At 41.1% G+C, this 16,416-nt stretch overlaps 2 protein-coding genes across 3 annotated transcripts; both read left to right on the top strand.

Moving 5' to 3' along the window:
• On the top strand, positions 1 to 7,327 carry nptxrb (neuronal pentraxin receptor b; the record flags this gene model as incomplete). Its single annotated transcript, XM_084079579.1, has 7 exons — positions 1 to 67; positions 571 to 758; positions 1,215 to 1,777; positions 3,282 to 3,657; positions 4,666 to 4,907; positions 5,753 to 5,932; positions 7,082 to 7,327. Exons 2-7 carry the CDS (start codon positions 590 to 592, stop codon positions 7,325 to 7,327), a joined length of 1,776 nt encoding a protein of 591 aa, XP_083935705.1. The 5' UTR covers positions 1 to 67; positions 571 to 589.
• Positions 7,328 to 11,629: 4,302 nt separating this feature from the next.
• Positions 11,630 to 16,138, top strand: LOC311058019 (dynein axonemal light chain 4). Of its 2 annotated transcripts, none has more exons than XM_084075283.1 (4): positions 11,630 to 11,778; positions 13,626 to 13,712; positions 14,770 to 14,853; positions 15,077 to 16,138. In XM_084075283.1, the coding sequence occupies exons 2-4, from the start codon at positions 13,641 to 13,643 to the stop codon at positions 15,239 to 15,241; spliced, it is 321 nt and encodes a 106-aa protein (XP_083931409.1). In that variant the 5' UTR covers positions 11,630 to 11,778; positions 13,626 to 13,640; the 3' UTR covers positions 15,242 to 16,138. The 2 variants fall into 2 exon arrangements, with proteins under 2 accessions (XP_083931409.1, XP_083931408.1); XM_084075282.1 differs by having other exon boundaries at positions 11,630 to 11,782.
• The last annotated feature ends 278 nt before the right edge of the window (positions 16,139 to 16,416 follow it).

Genomic DNA, 16,416 nt, shown 5'->3' with positions numbered 1-16,416 from the left:
GGGGAGGGCGGAAAAAAACAGCAAGGCGTCTGACACATAGCCTACGACGGTGATTTGTCTGTAGTAGGTAAGTGTCTATTTGTTTTTGTTTAGCTCTTTCGTTGAAAATGTTTGCCAATATATAGTAGCCTATAAACACTATCCCTATATCAGTATATCCGATTAGACAAATAACCGATATAGCTAATTACATTAACAATGTCTCCTTTAACCACTTAAACCCCAGCATCCATATTGTTGGGAAAGCTTTCGCAGAAAATAGCAGATCGACAAGCTCACAACATGTTGCAACGCGTTGTGAGCTTGTCAATCGTTATTTTCTGCGAAAGCTTTCCCCACAAATTAGAAAACAGAAAAGACCCAAGCATATAGGCTAACCCTGAGGGACTCCCGTCAACCATATGGGGTTTAAGGTTGCAATGCCATAGCCTAATCGCCAGTTCAAATATGAGTATTGTGGGGGGTCACGGCCTGAAAAGGTTGAGAACCACAGTACTAGCCTACCTGTTTCTCTTTTGTCTTTTTCTTTTAGCGAAGAGATTCTAATCTATTTGATCGATCTCCATTTAGCCACATCCCTGCTGCTGCTATGAAGTTCGTGGTGGTGATAGTGGCCGCAGGCACCCTGGCCTTCCTCGGCGTGGTCATCGTGGTCATCGCCAGTGTTTATCCTCGTAAACGCGCCGGGCTTCTCAGCGACAACGGGACGCTGACTTCCGAGACCCTGATGCTCGACCCTCTGGCGACGGCATCAGTAGGTGGGTATAGATATACTGGCGTTCCTGAGGAGCAGCGATTGTGTGTACTTTGTGACCTGGGAGTTGTGGAGGATGAGTTTCATTTTGGGTTACACTGTCCACTGTACAATGATGAAAGAAATTATTTATTTGAAAAAAAAAGCAGGATAAGAATCCAGATTTGTTTTGGATGTCTGAATGTTATATGTTAAGTTAAGTTGGCTGTTCAATTAGGAAGTTTTTGTTTTCGGAAAATTCATAGAGAATTAAGGCGCATGGCATGGCAGTTGCGTTGGAGAACGATGTATCCGTATAACTCACAGCCTGGACAATCAATATGTTTATGTATTCTGTGTGAGGTGTATCTTGGTGTATGTACATTTTGTGAGTGTCTGTCTTATAAGCCCGTGCGGGCTGGGCATCTGGTGGTGCAGGACACTATACAAATCTATCTATCCATTCCATCTATCTCTGTAGCCCATGCTGGCCCGCTGGGCGCTCTCCATGGTGCTGAATCCTACGACAGAGGAAACGGTCTGGGAATCGACCTGGAGGTCCCCACTCTGAACGAGTTCAGCCCCGGCGGGGTAACAGGTGGCGGAGCACCCAAACAGTTCAGCTTTAATCGGCTGATTTGCACGCCCGTACCCGTTGGGGATTGCAACAAGCGACAGAGACAGCAGCAAACGCAGGCCGACGACCCGTACGGGGCCGGAGGAGACCAAGATCAGGACTGGACTTACCTCCGAACGACCGCCGAGGAGCTCCGCCAGATGGTCCTCCAGCAGAACGACCAGATCCTCATGGACCAGAGGACCATCCGGGAGCTCACGGGGAAGCTGACGGAGTGCGAGAGCGGCCTGGACGAGGACATGAACGTCCCAGAGCGCAGCGTCGGGGTCTGGACCGGCAACCGTCGCCTCATGGCCGGGGATGAGGTCAGCTCATCGTCGGCCGCAGCGCAGCTACAGACGGCGCGGGCCGTGGAGGAGCTGGAGAGGGCTATAATGGACCTGAAGGACCGCATTGAGAAACTAGAGGTATTGGGGAAATGATGTATATTAACCACTTAAACCCCATATGTTTGGAGGGTTGAGCGGAGACCCTCAGGGCTTAATGCTAGTGTCTTTTCTGTTTTCTGTTATTTTGGGGAAGCTTTCACAAAATAGCAGATCGACAAGCTCATAATGCGTTGCACTTGCACTGCTACCCGTTGTGAGCTTGACGATCTGCTATTTTCTGCGAAAGCTTTCCCCACAATATGGATGTTGGGGTTTAAGTGGCTAAACCCCATATGGTTGAGCGGAGTCCCTCAGGGCTCTATGCTAGTGTATTTTCTGTTTTCTGTGTGGGGAAAGCTTTTGCAGAAAATAGCCAACAAGCATTGTGAGCTTGTCGATCTGTTTTCCTGCAAAAGCTTTCCCCACAATATGGATGCTGCATGGGATTTAGCCTAAGTGGTTAAGCAGGCCATGCAGGGCAAGTATGAAGCTGCAGATGATAGTGTTGTTGTAGTTGTGAGCTGTATGACCAAAGAAAGATAAGCTACAGATATGTAGGCTACCTCACAAATAGGTTGAGTAGCCTACATCCAGGCTATTACACATCTCTCATACAATTTCAAAAGCACTGTTGGCTTAAATGGATATTTAGGCAATGTAAATATGTACATCATGACTTGAGTTATGGGTCCTATTAATTTTCCCTTGTTAATTTTAGACTTTCTTTTTTTATAGCCTACACATAATAATATACTGGTAGGCCACAATGGCATCATCAACTGAGTTAATCAGTGTCCAGATTGCATCTCTCAATAACATCTTATGTGGATTTAAGTGGAACCTACTCTAAGTGTAAATATTTACACTTTCAGCCTCGTACCCTTGTCTTTTATGCCACATGCCTTCCCACCCACATTCACCTTCTCCCCTTCACACTCATTTAAAATGGTGCATGTCTCACATGCTCTTCAGGGACACATCAAGCAGCCTGTGTGAAATCTTTACTGATACTGCAGTACCTAATTTATGCGCTGTTGTAGCTATGAAGGCGTCTTAGGACGAAATATTAGTGCATCCATAAACTCACAACGCATCCGCCACATGTTGTGAGCTTGTAGATCTGATATTTTTGGTGCGCGACACTGGTACGCAACTAAGTAGAAATCAGACTTAATGCCCCCCAACAGCCTCCACCTGACGATGGAGGAGAGGCATGAATAAAAGATGAAGCTTGGTGGACACGAGAGAGAGAGAGAGAGAGAGAGAGAGAGAGAGAGAGAGAGAGAGAGAGGGAGAGAGAGAGAGAGAGAGAGAGAGAGAGAGACCTGAGAGCTGGGCAGTGGGTGGACGGGTGGACGATGGGGTGTACACATACCACACATACACACACACGCACACACGCACACATGCCAAACTCCAGCAACTGAATTCAGATTTCTTTTTACAATTATCTATTTATTATTTCTATGTTACTTATTTATACTTTTTTGTTATCATATTCTTTTTACCTAGTTTCACCCCTTCACTGTCTTATCACTTGCAGGCAGAGATAGGCCCTGCTATACTGAACCTTACCGCCGACACATCCGTGAGCGTTGGCGGTGGCAGCAGCAGCAGCAGCAGCACAGTCGGCGATAATGCCAAGGCGGCCCCATCTGGCGGCGCTCCCTCCCGCCCTGCTGTGGCTCCCGCGGGTGGGCGCCGTCCTGCTTCTCCAGCTGGCAAGCCTCCCTCCCACGGCTCCCCGGGGAGAGGCAAGGGCACATGGCGAGTGGAGGACCTGGAGGGAGAGCTGGAGAGAAAGATCAAGATGCTGGAGAAGGAGCGTCAGACTATGAGGAAGGAGACCCAGGGCCACCATGAGAGGATCGACCAGGGCCTCGACACGGTCAACCACCGTGTCACCGAGCTGGAGCACAGTGAGTCCACAGACCGATGAGGAGGAGGAGGCGGGTGCAGGGCCTTGTTTGAGAGAGGAAGGGAATGGAGGAAGAGGAGGAACATGAGAATAGATTTGGAGATAAAATAGTAATAATGATAAGCTTTGTTTGTATAACACTTTTTTAAAACAAAGTGCTTAAATATGAAAACAAAAACATTGACAAAAACAAAGACAAAGGCATTTTTATAAAAGAGGATACAAGATACAAGAATAAGAGGATACAAATGTGCAAGAAACATAAAATGGAAATAGAAGTGGACAGCTGGGAAAGAAAGCAAAACAGGCAGGTGGCAGAACACTAATTATGAAGGAAATACAATTAGCTTTTATTTGGTGCATGGAGTGCAGTTTGTCCTTGAGTTAGAGAGGCTATATCATAACTCAATGTCTGTTGATTTCATCATTATCACCATCAGTGACTGCAGGTGGCTCATGCCTGACTCATGAGTCATGACTGACTCATGACTGTGGGGTGAATGTTATGTACGCCACGACCATCAACAGTCCATAGTTGAGCAAGGCACTGGAAACATACTGCAGTGTCAAACTCTGTGGATAAGCTTTCAATGCTGTTTTTAAAAGTGTGTGACAAATAAAGGTTGAATTGAATTGGATTGAGAAGCATTCCATTAACCACTTAAGCCCCATATACACTTTGTTGTATGACAAATAGTGAAAATAGCTGATATTCAAGCTCACAACGGACGTATTGCAATGTGGCAGGCTGTGAGCTTGTAGATCAGCTATTTTAGCTGTTTTTGAATTAAAAAAAATATATATATATAAAGAAAAAAACAAAAAAACAAAACTATATATATATATATATATATATATATATATATATATATATATATATATATATATATATATATATATATATTGTTTTAACCAAAATTCAGACGCCAGGGTTAGAGTGGTTAACCTTCTACAAACATTTACTTAATAAAATATTTGTGTGTGTTCCTCTCCCTGTCTGCACCCACAGCCTTGACGGAGCCGTCGTTCCCTGATGGTTTTGTCCTGTCCTTCCCCATGCGTACCAACTACATGTATGGGGTTGTCAGGAAAGAAATGCCCGAGATGTATGCCTTCACCGCCTGTGTGTGGCTCAAGGCCAAGGAGGGGGGCATTGGAACCCCTTTCTCCTATTCAGTGGCAGGACAGCCCAATGAACTGGTGCTGCTACAGGGAGTACATAACCCTGTGGAGCTGCTCATCAATGACAAGGTAAATGGGATGTCATGAAAAACTAAGAATATAAGTTTATTCTGTTGAGCCAGTGGAATATACTGTACATGTGCTCCAGATAAGTGCATCAGTCAAATGACCAAAAGTGTAATTAATTGAAAGAATGGAAACCAAACCAAATGTAGAACAAAGAAAGCCACCTGGCTAGATCATGGCAGGTGGTACCTATTCGGTTTTATTTACCCATTAAAACCGGGAACGCATCTGTGTAACCATATACAAGCTCATAGCGCGCAAATCTTTGAATATATATATTTTTAAAGCGAACATTTGTAACTCAAATATTTGCTTCTGGGGGTACCTGGAACTGTGGAACAAAGCATTTTGAGATGGGGGTCCACGGCCAAATACATATCTAAAATGTTTTCTAAATCCTAACAGTAAGTTTATGTCAAGGACCCCCAAAATGATATGTATTTGGCTGCGGACCCCCATCTCAAAATATTTTGTTGCAGGGACCCCCAGAAGCACAGATCAGAGTTAAAAATGTTTGCTTTAAAACATATATATATATATTCAAAGATTTGCAGAAATGTTCCACGGTTTTTCAAATAATAGCAGATCTACAAGCTCATATAGCACGGCACTATGAGTTTGCATATCTGCTATTTTTTTAATAGCCAAAGAAATCGTAAATGGCACAGACGCGTCCCGGTCTTAATGAATTAATAACAATATTATGGCGCACAGTGACAATGACAGGAAATAATGTAGCTCCTATCAAAACCAATTTAACTTAACATTATCAATGCTATGGACTAACTTCTTAGACACAGTTGTCCTGCAGAGATGCCCTTGGTACCACTGTGTTTTCTGTCCTGTAGGTTGCACAGCTGCCCCTCTCCTTGCCACAGGATGAATGGCAACACATCTGTGTGAGCTGGACCCTGAGGGACGGCGTGTGGAAGGCATATCAAGGGGGAAAGATGAAGGGCCGGGGAGAGGGACTGGCTGCCTGGCACCCCATCAAGCCTGGGGGAGTACTAATATTGGGCCAGGAACAGGTGAGACGGATGAAAGGATAGAAGTGGTTTAATAGCAAAGGAAACACGTATATAAAAGGACATTTGAATTCAGTAAAAAAAAAAGAAAACACACAATATATACTGACATAGTAAGTACAAATATAACCAACCAAATAAACAAGAGAGTAAAATTACAGTGCAGAAGAATAATTAGAAAAAAAGGCAGTGGCAAACAGAAAGGTTTTTAAGTGGGATTTAACAGAATTGAGAGTTGCAGCAGACGTGCAGTTTTCTGGGAGTTTGTTCCAGATACATGATGCATAAAAACGGAATGCTACTTTTCCACGTTTAGTTTTAATTCTAGGGATAAAAAGCAGACCTACATAGGAAAGAGAAGCTCTAAATAGATAGATACATTGCTTATCTCTGTCCTAGACTTTCTACTTTCTTATCCCCTTGGTGCATCAGCCTTAAATAAAGGATCAAAAGCATAAAACTGGAACTCAGTGTCTGAGGGATGCTGGAGAGTTGCTAGAGAGACGACCAGCATTAAGACTTCCTCAGAGGATAATTGAGGATAATAAAAGGGAAAGGACATAACATGTGTATTAGAACTAGATGTCCTTGGGCAAATAAAGGGACACCCCCCAACAGAAGGGGTCACCGCCAGTATAAAGACATTTTTAGTCTTTTGGGCAAATTTGGGCCTAACCATTTTTGCAAAAAAACTAAACTTAGGATAGGATGCTGATTAAGCCTAAGAATGTTTCACTGAGTCTAAATCAGTTCTTTGTATTTAGTTCTGTGTATATCATTGTAAGAGATACACACCTTTTTAACATTTTCCCCCCCTAATAAAGCTGTTTCTGTTTTCTGTAAAGCGACTTTGAGTATCTAGAAAAGCACTATATAAATTGCATGTATTATTATTATTACCATTTGAAAACAAATGTCACCAAAAACATTTCTCAAAGTTATTATGAGTATGAAAGTTAAAGTCAGTATGTTATTGAAGGTATATTGGATATGTTAAAGACCATCCTTACAGTAAGCTACATGCCTCCTTGTTGAGGAAAGGATCGTTTTTTGTTTATTTCATGCTAACTCCCACATTTCAAATAACAGTTTGTTTTTAATGTGGATTAACAGTATGGAACTCTTCATTCCTTCCATGTCCTCTCACCCAAGGATACACTAGGTGGACGCTTCGATGCCTCCCAGGCCCTGGTGGGGGAGCTCTCCCAGTTCAACCTGTGGGACCGGGTGCTGAAGCCCGCTGAAGTTGCTGCCTTGGCTGACTGCAGTGCCTCCACGCTGGGAAACATCGCACCTTGGACGGACCATGATGTGGATGTCTTTGGAGGGGCCACTAAGGAGTCCCTGGACCCCTGCCACGCTGCGCAAAGAACCAACCTCTCCAGTCCCAAACAGTGATGGAAGACTTGTGTGGGGGGAAAAAAGGCAGGTCAGCCAAAATGTTCAGGTTGTGTCCTGTTAAGCACTGTTTAGGGAGCTGTGAGAGGGTTTCTTTGGAAAGATGAGGTAATGGTAATTAGGAGCGGTGTAGATGTTTTTCTTTCACTTGATGTCCACACTCATGTGTTCATGTCTGTAATTGGATTCAGTGAGGCTTGTGCGCAGCCATAAATTCACTTTAATGAAGAGAGCATGGGTGGATCAACCTCTGGCATGTATCGAATGTGTTAAGTAACAGGAACCTGCATTCTGTAATTGCGGTTTTAAAGGTTCTTGTCAAACATACTGCCTTTTGTTTTGGCCAATAACATTTTTGCCAACCAATCTTCTGGTTGTCAACAGAGGGATTTCATGCCATAGAGAGTTGTTACAGAATTAATCGTCAATGATGGAATTTTGTAAATGAGTTTCTTAACTTAAAGTGACATAGAATCTTGTTTTTTTCTGTCCAGTTGCTTGTGTTTCACACTGAAATTAAATGTGGTTTGATTTTTTGAGATGCCATGTTGTTATTTGTTTACATTGATCAGTTTTAATACTCTGTAATGAAATACAAAGTGAGTTTTAGTTTGTACAGTACGTTGTTTCTCTACTGCACACTTTTGTTGCGCAATGTTTTGTGTACTCTCGGTTTTATATAATGCATATCATCATCATCATTGATTTCTTGAGCAGTGGTCAATTAAATGTGTCATTGTGTATAAATGTATTTATGCTACTGTTGTTCTGTCCCAGACCTTCCCCCCTCCTTCAGCCCACAGACTTTCTATGGTGTAAGTTGCAATATTGTTATCGTTTGAAACTTACTCCAACCAGTGCCAATTAATTGACCTAGAAGCATCAGAGCATCAATCAGGCATTGAAATCATGAATAATTTGGGCAAGTTTGGTTGATTTTAGACCTGCTATGTTATGAATGTAAACCTGATGGAATGTAATTGTATTTGCATGAAAGTATTTGCAGTGATGAAGTCAAATTTCCTATCACCAAATATCTTAACAAAAAAGGCATACATTTTTTTATACACAGTGGTTACTGTACCTGTACTACCCCACAGTACAGTATATGAGAGTGTCTTGGCATAGTGTATCCTCACAGAATACCTTAGGTCTGTAATATCAAAGGATCTTGGGGAAGTGCATAGTGTCGATGGAGTTCAGTAGAATTGTGTACACCATGCAGTGGTGGAAAAAGTACTCTAATGTTTTACTTAAGTAAAAGTAGCAATACTGCAATGTAGAAGTACTTTACAAGTAAAAGCCTGGAATTAAAAATGTACTTGATTAAAGTACAAAAGTATTGGTATCAAAATGTACCAAAAGTAAAAGTACTAAAATGTTTGAAAATAGCAGATCAACAAGCTCACAACGCGTTGTGAGCTTGTAGATCGGCTATTTTCAAATAGCCTAAATGTACTTAGTTACTTTCCACCACTGCTGCTATGTGCTCTCATGTAGCTTGCCACAGTATCAGCCCCATACACCATTTGGCTGTAAAGTGCCTGCCTGGGTTCACCTGCCCAACATGAAATGTCAGCTATCGTCGTCTTCTTCTTCTTGTTCGGTGTCTTTGTCTCTCTCTCTCAGTTTCTCGCTCTTGGTTATGACGTGAAATGCTGCAATTAGTGTTGTGCTCATCCTTATTTCCACCTCCATGAATTCCTCTATGATATTGTCAAATATGTGGATGAAAAAACATTTATGTTATGGCAAATAATATTAAAAGAATATTAAAAACATCTGTGCGCGCCTACGCGCGTGTGCGTGCGTGTGTGTGTGTGCGTGCGCGTGCGCGTGTGCGTGTGTGTGAGATCCATGCCATGTGGCATCATTAGATCCTGTCTTGTTCTGTTAATATGAGCAGCAAAAAAAGAGCATCATTTTGAACAGCATTGCTGCCTTTCAGTATTATGTTGGTTTGATCTAATTCAATCAGTCACTCTCTGTCCAGCAGTCATGATCCTTTCTCTTTCTCTTAATCACCTACGGTTCACCATATAGAGCAGCATCACATGGGGTCTTCTTAATCCCCTTCCTCAGCCCCTACCATCTCACGTCTGCTGTTGAATAATTGATACCTCATAATTACCTTTCACTCAGGCAGCAATTATAGAACTCTCTCGACCCCACATGCACACATCATTTTCTCTCTCTCTCTCTGAACCCTGACATACAGTACACATCAAAAATGTTCTTTTCCCCTTCCTCGTTCATCCAACTCACAAATCTACTATTGTTAGCCCTATAGCCAAGTATCATCACCATATCCTCTGTAGCAACAATTCATGTTCTATGTCAATCAATTATTGAGCTCCAGCTCCAGTTTGTCTATTTTTGACTTTCAGCAAGGGCTTCTCTCAAATTCTCTCTGACCTCTGTTTAAGATTCATCTTGTTCCATTTACCACCAGTATACCCACTGTGTTGAGTCTTCTCTTTTTCTTAGTTTTCCCTTTTTTTATTTCAATTCACCCTCTGGTCCTCTCCTCTTCAACAGTGTCTCTCCATCAATCTCTCTTGGGTGCTCTGTCTCTCATTGATTTTCCTCTTTCACAGGGAAAAACAGAGGAATACACATGCACACACGACTATGTGGGTCTCAAACACGTGTCATAACTCAACTGGGTCAAATTGTTGATCAAAACCCCACTAGCCTTGTGTACTCCACCCATTTCGTAATGTAATCATGCTGTGCAGTTAATGGCTCACTGCATAGCACATGATATATATACATGAGAGACAGAGAGACAAGAGGGAGGAACAGCAGACACAAGCATAATATGACAACATGATCAAACTGAATCCCTATCCTCATTAAAAACAAGAGAGAGAGAGAGAGAGAGAGAGAGAGAGAGAGAGAGAGAGAGAGAGAGAGAGAGAGAGAGAGAGAGAGAGAGAGAGAGAGAGAAAACAAAGAGTGGGGGAGGCCGTGATGGAGAGAGATTATCATGTGATCTGTGTGAATACTTCTCCAGGATAATCCACTATAATCCAGAATTTAACAGGAGCTGTTGTTTCAGTTGCCAAATTACACCAGATTGTATTGGTTACATGGATTGTGTTATACACGTACAATGTCAGGTGTGTGTGTGTGTGTGTGTGTGTGTGTGCGTGCGTGCGTGTGTGCGTGTGTGCGTGTGTGCGTGTGTGCGTGGTCGGGGGGGGGCAGTCGGTGTGCTTTTATAGATTGGTTGAATCTGAACACACAGGATTCATTGGGGCATGTAGACTTGGGCTGTGTCTTACAGTATGCTGTACATAATGTATACCAATAATGTGGAAAATAGCCTACACTCAATGGCCACTTCAATGAGAGTGAGTGATGTGGCTGCAAGGGCTAAGAGGTTCAGTTACAGTTCCACCAACATTAGAATGAGACGTGATCAAGGGACTTTGAACATGGTATGATAAATAGTGCCAGACGGTGTGGTTCCAACATCTCGGAAAAAGCTACCCCCCTGTACACAGTGGTGTAAAATAACTAAGTACATGTACTCAAGTACTGCACTTAAGTACAATTTTGAGGTATTTTTGTACTTTACTGGAGTATTTCCAATTTTCAGTACTTTAACTTACTCGACTACATCTCAGAGGCAAATATTGTACTTTTACTGTACTAACATTATTTGAAAACTTTAGTTTAGTTACTTTGCAGATATTAATTATTATATTATAAAACATACTTTAACCACTTTAGGCCTATTTTATACATAGGCTATTTGAAAATAGCCAATCTACAAGAACTTGTAGATCTGACAGAGTTTGCTGAGAATACATAGGTGAGAAAACAGACTCTTATTGTGTCAATAGAATAGAACATATTTATTTTATTTTCTCTTCTATTGTGTCCATCAAATGATGCTTCAACAAAGCAATTATAAAATAAAATAAAATAAAATAAAATAAAATAAAATAAAATAAAATAAAATAAAATAAAATAAAATAAAATAAAATAAAATAAAATAAAATAAAATAAAATAAAATAAAATAAAATAAAGTAAAATAAAATAAAATAAAATAAAAATAAAGTATATACATAGAAATAAAAGCATGTTCTAAAGGCCTATCTGTGAATATATTTAATTACCGGTTTAGATTTACGTTTTCATAAAAGTGTGCACAGTTTTTTTTGTGGCGGGCAGCACTCGTCATCGCTCACTCGGTGGAATGACAAACGTATGAACCAATGCAGACAAGGCTAACGTCAGAGAGGGCGGGACTTCCTCTTTGAGGGCATTCCATTTGTTGACAGTCAAGAAAAAATGTCTCCTTGACAACCGGGGGCTGAGGCTGGCAGAATAAATGTCGTTTTTTGCAGAACATACTGTGTGAACGTACTATGTTGTTAATACGGTCGTAATAATTACAAAGACAACTTCAAACTCTGCTCCACATTCCTCCAGTCCGTAGGCAGGTAGGAACACATTACACTGTAAACAGACAACATACACCGGCAGTGTTGGCTGGTTGCTAGCACTGTTGCCATGTTGGCTTATTATAAGTGACGTTGGGCTTATTCTTCTGTAAAGTTGCTTGTAAATGTTGGTAGTTGCGGGTTGCGTTTTTTTGTTGTTGCTTGTTTATAACGTGTACTTAATTATTAGGCTTGCTTCCAAAACATTTTTTAAACCAGCGGTTCTCAATTATTTTTCATAAATGTTTTGTGCCACTAGGGAGCATTTTGTGCTGTTAGAAATGTTTAAAAAAATATTCCAAATATTCCACATTTTATTTCAAGAGTTCTTGAAAATCCACTGATCTACAAGCTCGTGAGCTATTTTCAAATAGCCGACGCATAGGTTTAAAAGTGCTTCTTTAGGGCTTGTTTTCTTATATCTGGCTGCTTGTTTCTCTCACAAAACCTGGCAACACTGGTTGCTAGCTAACCCAATGAGCTAATGCTAACTAGTTAGTGGACTGACTGGGATAACTTTAATGTAACTAAATAAATACATTGTGCAAACCAGGCTAACTGTTGATAAGGGCAACAGAGCAGTGTGTAAACGGGCCATATGTGGCCTCGTCTAATAACATGGACACACTTTGCAGCTAGAGGTAACATGAGCTAATTGCTAACGCTAGCCTGATAATGTTTGTGGAACGTCATAGACATGATGACATCACCTTGATTTGTAATTTTAACACGCTAGCTTTGCATGTTTATGTCTGTTTTTCAGCCTTACTTTACAACGTCCATATTATGTTATCTGGCTGCCTTTCATAGGCCTTGAAGTCCTGAATAGAACTGTACTTTCTGTGCCTTTTTTGTTTTGCCAAACTGTTAATAATAAAGTATTCAATCAATGAATCAATCTATCCTTAACTTTACCCTCCATCAGTCAGACTCTGACCTGGACAGACTTTTATACTTATTCATACTTTTATTCATATTTATTTATTAAATCTTCTCTTATTATTTTTTTGTCAAATATGTTTTTATTAAGAACAACAATTACAACATATGATATAAGTTGTACAATATATGTTCTTGTGTTTCTTTTATACAACAAAATCCAAAAGAGATGAAACCCTCAATCCCTCCCAGGCTCCCACCCATACTGTTCAGTGACACATCACATACAAATAGTTGCCATGGAAAACAAAAACGACACTTGTGAAGGTTGATGATAGCAGTCATTCACACTAATGGTGTCCTGTGAATCTTCTCTATTCTTACCTGAATGTCATTCTGTCCTGTTTCATGCCTAGTGCTGTGCTGCTATGCCAGTGGTTCTCAAACATTTCAACATTTCAAACTCATGTCAAGGACCCCCAACTGATCATACAGCTATGGCTGATAGGCGTATAGACCCCCATTTGGAAAGATTTGGTGCCAGGGAGGGACCCCCATAAGAGAAGATAGTGGCCTACAGAATTCTACAACTGTCTGTACTGTAGATGGAGAAACGTTCTTCTTACAGTACATTCTGTCATTGGATTACCTTTTAGTTGGTGAAATGATAACGAAATTAAATTGAATTAAACCACTTTTAACCTGACATACCTACATCGGGCATGTCGTTGTCAAACAATTTCAAAAATACAGAAAATTGCAGCTTGTAGCTTCACATCACTTTGTGAGCTTGAGCTTTAAAATATGGCTTAAGTGGTTAAATGGTTCCTCATTTTGCTAGGGACCCCCTGGAAGCCCCTCAAAGGACCCCTGGGCCTCCCCGGACCCCACTTTAAGAACTACTGTTGTATTGGCACCTACATGGGTGCAAAAAAGGTTTATTTTATCTACATTGTCTTTGCAGGACCTTGGAGGAGGAATGGCTGAGACAGGAGAGGTGAAGAAGGAAGAGGCCGACTACAAGAGACTTCATAACTTCCCTCTTATCAGGGTACGATGTGGGACAGGAATAGGAGCCAGGGGTTGTATTTAGGGCTGTCTCAAATCTGGTGACTAATATTGTCCTAATAATGCGTGAGGGGCTGTTTTTTCAACCAAAAAAATATATTTTTTGAAAATGGGGAAGCCTGAGGAAGGTCTGTGTGACCGAAACGTTGCCAATACATTTCCATGCACTGTGCAAGTGGGCTGTGTGCAGATTTTGTAATTGTTGATATTGCTCACTGTTTTACCTCGCACCTGCTTTTAAGCTTTTAATCTAGGTGTGAAAAATGTTGTATTAATCGAAAATGAAAAATTATGATATTAAATTATTTATTTTCTGTTTTTGTTTTGGAACACACAGCCCCCCTCATGCATTACAAGGACAAGATCAGTCACCAGAACCAGGGGTTGAAATGGAGTTTGAAGTTACATTGGGTTTATATAGGAAGGGGGCATCTCTGAAATCAATATCAAATATCTAAAGACCGAACGTACTACGTGGAGGGCAGCTGTGGCCTAAAGGTTAGAGGAGTGCACTTGTTACCGGAAGGTTCCCGGTTCGACTCCCTTGACTGGCAGGAAGAATCTGGGTGGGGAAGTGAATGGCCACTACCCACCCTCTCCCAGCACCACTGAAATAGCACTGAACCCCACCTGCTCCAGTGGAGCTGGTCAGTGGACAACAGTATAAGACTGTGGTTGTAGTGGACAGCTCCCAGGTTTTAATGTACGTGTCTATATGCAGGGCATTGCTGAAAATCAGCACTTGTGCTCAGCTTCTACCCTGGATAAATAAAGAACAACAAAAAACTGTCTGGGGTGTACACAAAAGCAAGAGTAGACATTAAAATGACCCCAGAAGTGTTGTAAATAAATATCCTTTTAACACTGAGGATTGTACTGTGTATCTTTCTAAACTATTATCATTAATAAATGAAATATTTACATGCAAATAATGACACATTATTTGCTCACACAACTAAACATATCTGTTTTATAAGTATAATGTGACGGAGAACCAAAAAAAAACATGATGATTTACACCATTGTTTTCATGACTTTAGCACACAGACATGGCAGAAGAAATGAGAGTCGAGACAATGGAACTGTGTGTCACAGCCTGCGAGAAGTTCGCCACCAACAATGAGGTGTGTATTTTGTGAGACACTATTGATTTAGAAAATGTGTGAGTGTAGGATCTTTGTACATAGCAATGTCTTTCTCTCTTTCTCTTGCCTTATGCTACATCACACAATGGAGTTGCTCACAGGAAATAGCGGCTATTTCCGACGTGCGATGAAGTATGTATGAAATGGGCTCAACTCTCTCTCTCTCCCTGTCTCTGTCTCTCTCTCTCTCTCTGTTTGTCAGAGTGCAGCAAAGATGATCAAAGAGTCTATGGATAAGAAGTTTGGCAGCTCGTGGCATGTGGTGATCGGTGAGGGCTTTGGCTTTGAGGTCACTCACGAGGTGAAGAATCTCCTCTATATGTTCTTTGGAGGGAGCCTGGCAGTATGTGTGTGGAAGTGCTCCTAGCACTTCTTGTCCTTCTTCTCTCTCCCTCTGTCTCTGTATGTCACCAGGATGGAATATCAACACCACCTTCTGAATGTGTTGCTGTGGATAGTATGTTTGTGAACTCTGAACCACTTTGACAGGGAACCAACTATAACTTGGCGGTCCTCTATTGTTTCATATTGCTCTATAAAATGATAACAGTGGCTGGTGAATTTGGAGGGCCATTTTGGCTGGTGGTTAAACAAAAGAAATACCACTCTCGAGTCTTTCTCACCCTTTATCTGTCATCAATGTCATTCTTTCTTTTTTTTTTTGAGTAGGCTACACACATGTTGGCATGAACTCGCCTTTTAGAAGAATTCAGCCAGCCAGGGTCTCCAATATCCATTTTCCCTCATTTCTCTTCAGGGACTGCGACTGTACGTATGTGTGTGTGCTTGATGATGTGTATGCTGGACAAACACTGTTTTTTGATAAAGATTGCACTATTCACCATACTGCAGTCTGACCACATTTTCTTTGCAACAGCAAAATGTCCTGGTATTTGTTTTCTTCTAGCTCCATCTCTATTTGCCTTCTTTTTGCCTCTCTCTTTCTCCTCGTCTTTCCAAGCACTTGGTTTGTCTTCAGTTAAGTTTTTTGATATTTTATATATGTAAATATTTTTATGGAACTTGTAAAAAAAAAAAAAAGTGTTTTTAACACCCAAGACTTCTTGTTATGCTGAAGGGCTCTGACACTTGGCAGCCAAATACCACTAAACCAGATTCACCTTTTCTCCCTGAAAAGGTGTTTGTATTACCCTGTTTGTATTACCATGCCAATATCTCCCTGCTGGGTGATATTAGCAATGTGATAGGTTTTTATGTTGATGCCAATTTTCACGATTCAGTAGAACGGACCTATGTGTGTGAACTGACCTGATTGTACAATAAAAATCTGAATTGTAATCCAAAAGTGAGCTGTCCTCGCTCTCTCAGTCATTCTCACAGGATTAGTCTTTGTGAAATCAGAGAAAATAAACATATTTTGCAGAAATCTGCTCAAAGTACTAAAGAAGGGATTGTCAAATGATAAATTGAGATTCATATTTATTTGTGACAGTGTTTAGACATAATTACCTATTGTATATAACTGGTTTATTTAGAAATGCACTGAATTGAGGATAATATATAAACACTGAAAGGTTTGTG

Source organism: Gymnoscopelus microlampas (genome assembly GCF_963454915.1).
Source record: "Gymnoscopelus microlampas genome assembly, chromosome: 2".
Taxonomy (NCBI): Eukaryota; Metazoa; Chordata; class Actinopteri; order Myctophiformes; family Myctophidae; genus Gymnoscopelus; species Gymnoscopelus microlampas.
The sequence above is the reverse complement of the archived record's forward strand: the minus strand, read 5'-3'. Positions and strand labels throughout refer to the sequence as shown.

Excerpts from the sequence above, each read along its gene's own strand:
- LOC311058019 (XM_084075283.1), top strand. The coding sequence starts at position 13,641 with ATGGCTGAGACAGGAGAGGTGAAGAAGGAAGAGGCCGACTACAAGAGA. Across the intron at positions 13,713-14,769 it reads ATAACTTCCCTCTTATCAGG|CACACAGACATGGCAGAAGA; the intron begins GTACGATGTGGG and ends TCATGACTTTAG. Across the intron at positions 14,854-15,076 it reads AGTTCGCCACCAACAATGAG|AGTGCAGCAAAGATGATCAA; the intron begins GTGTGTATTTTG and ends TCTGTTTGTCAG.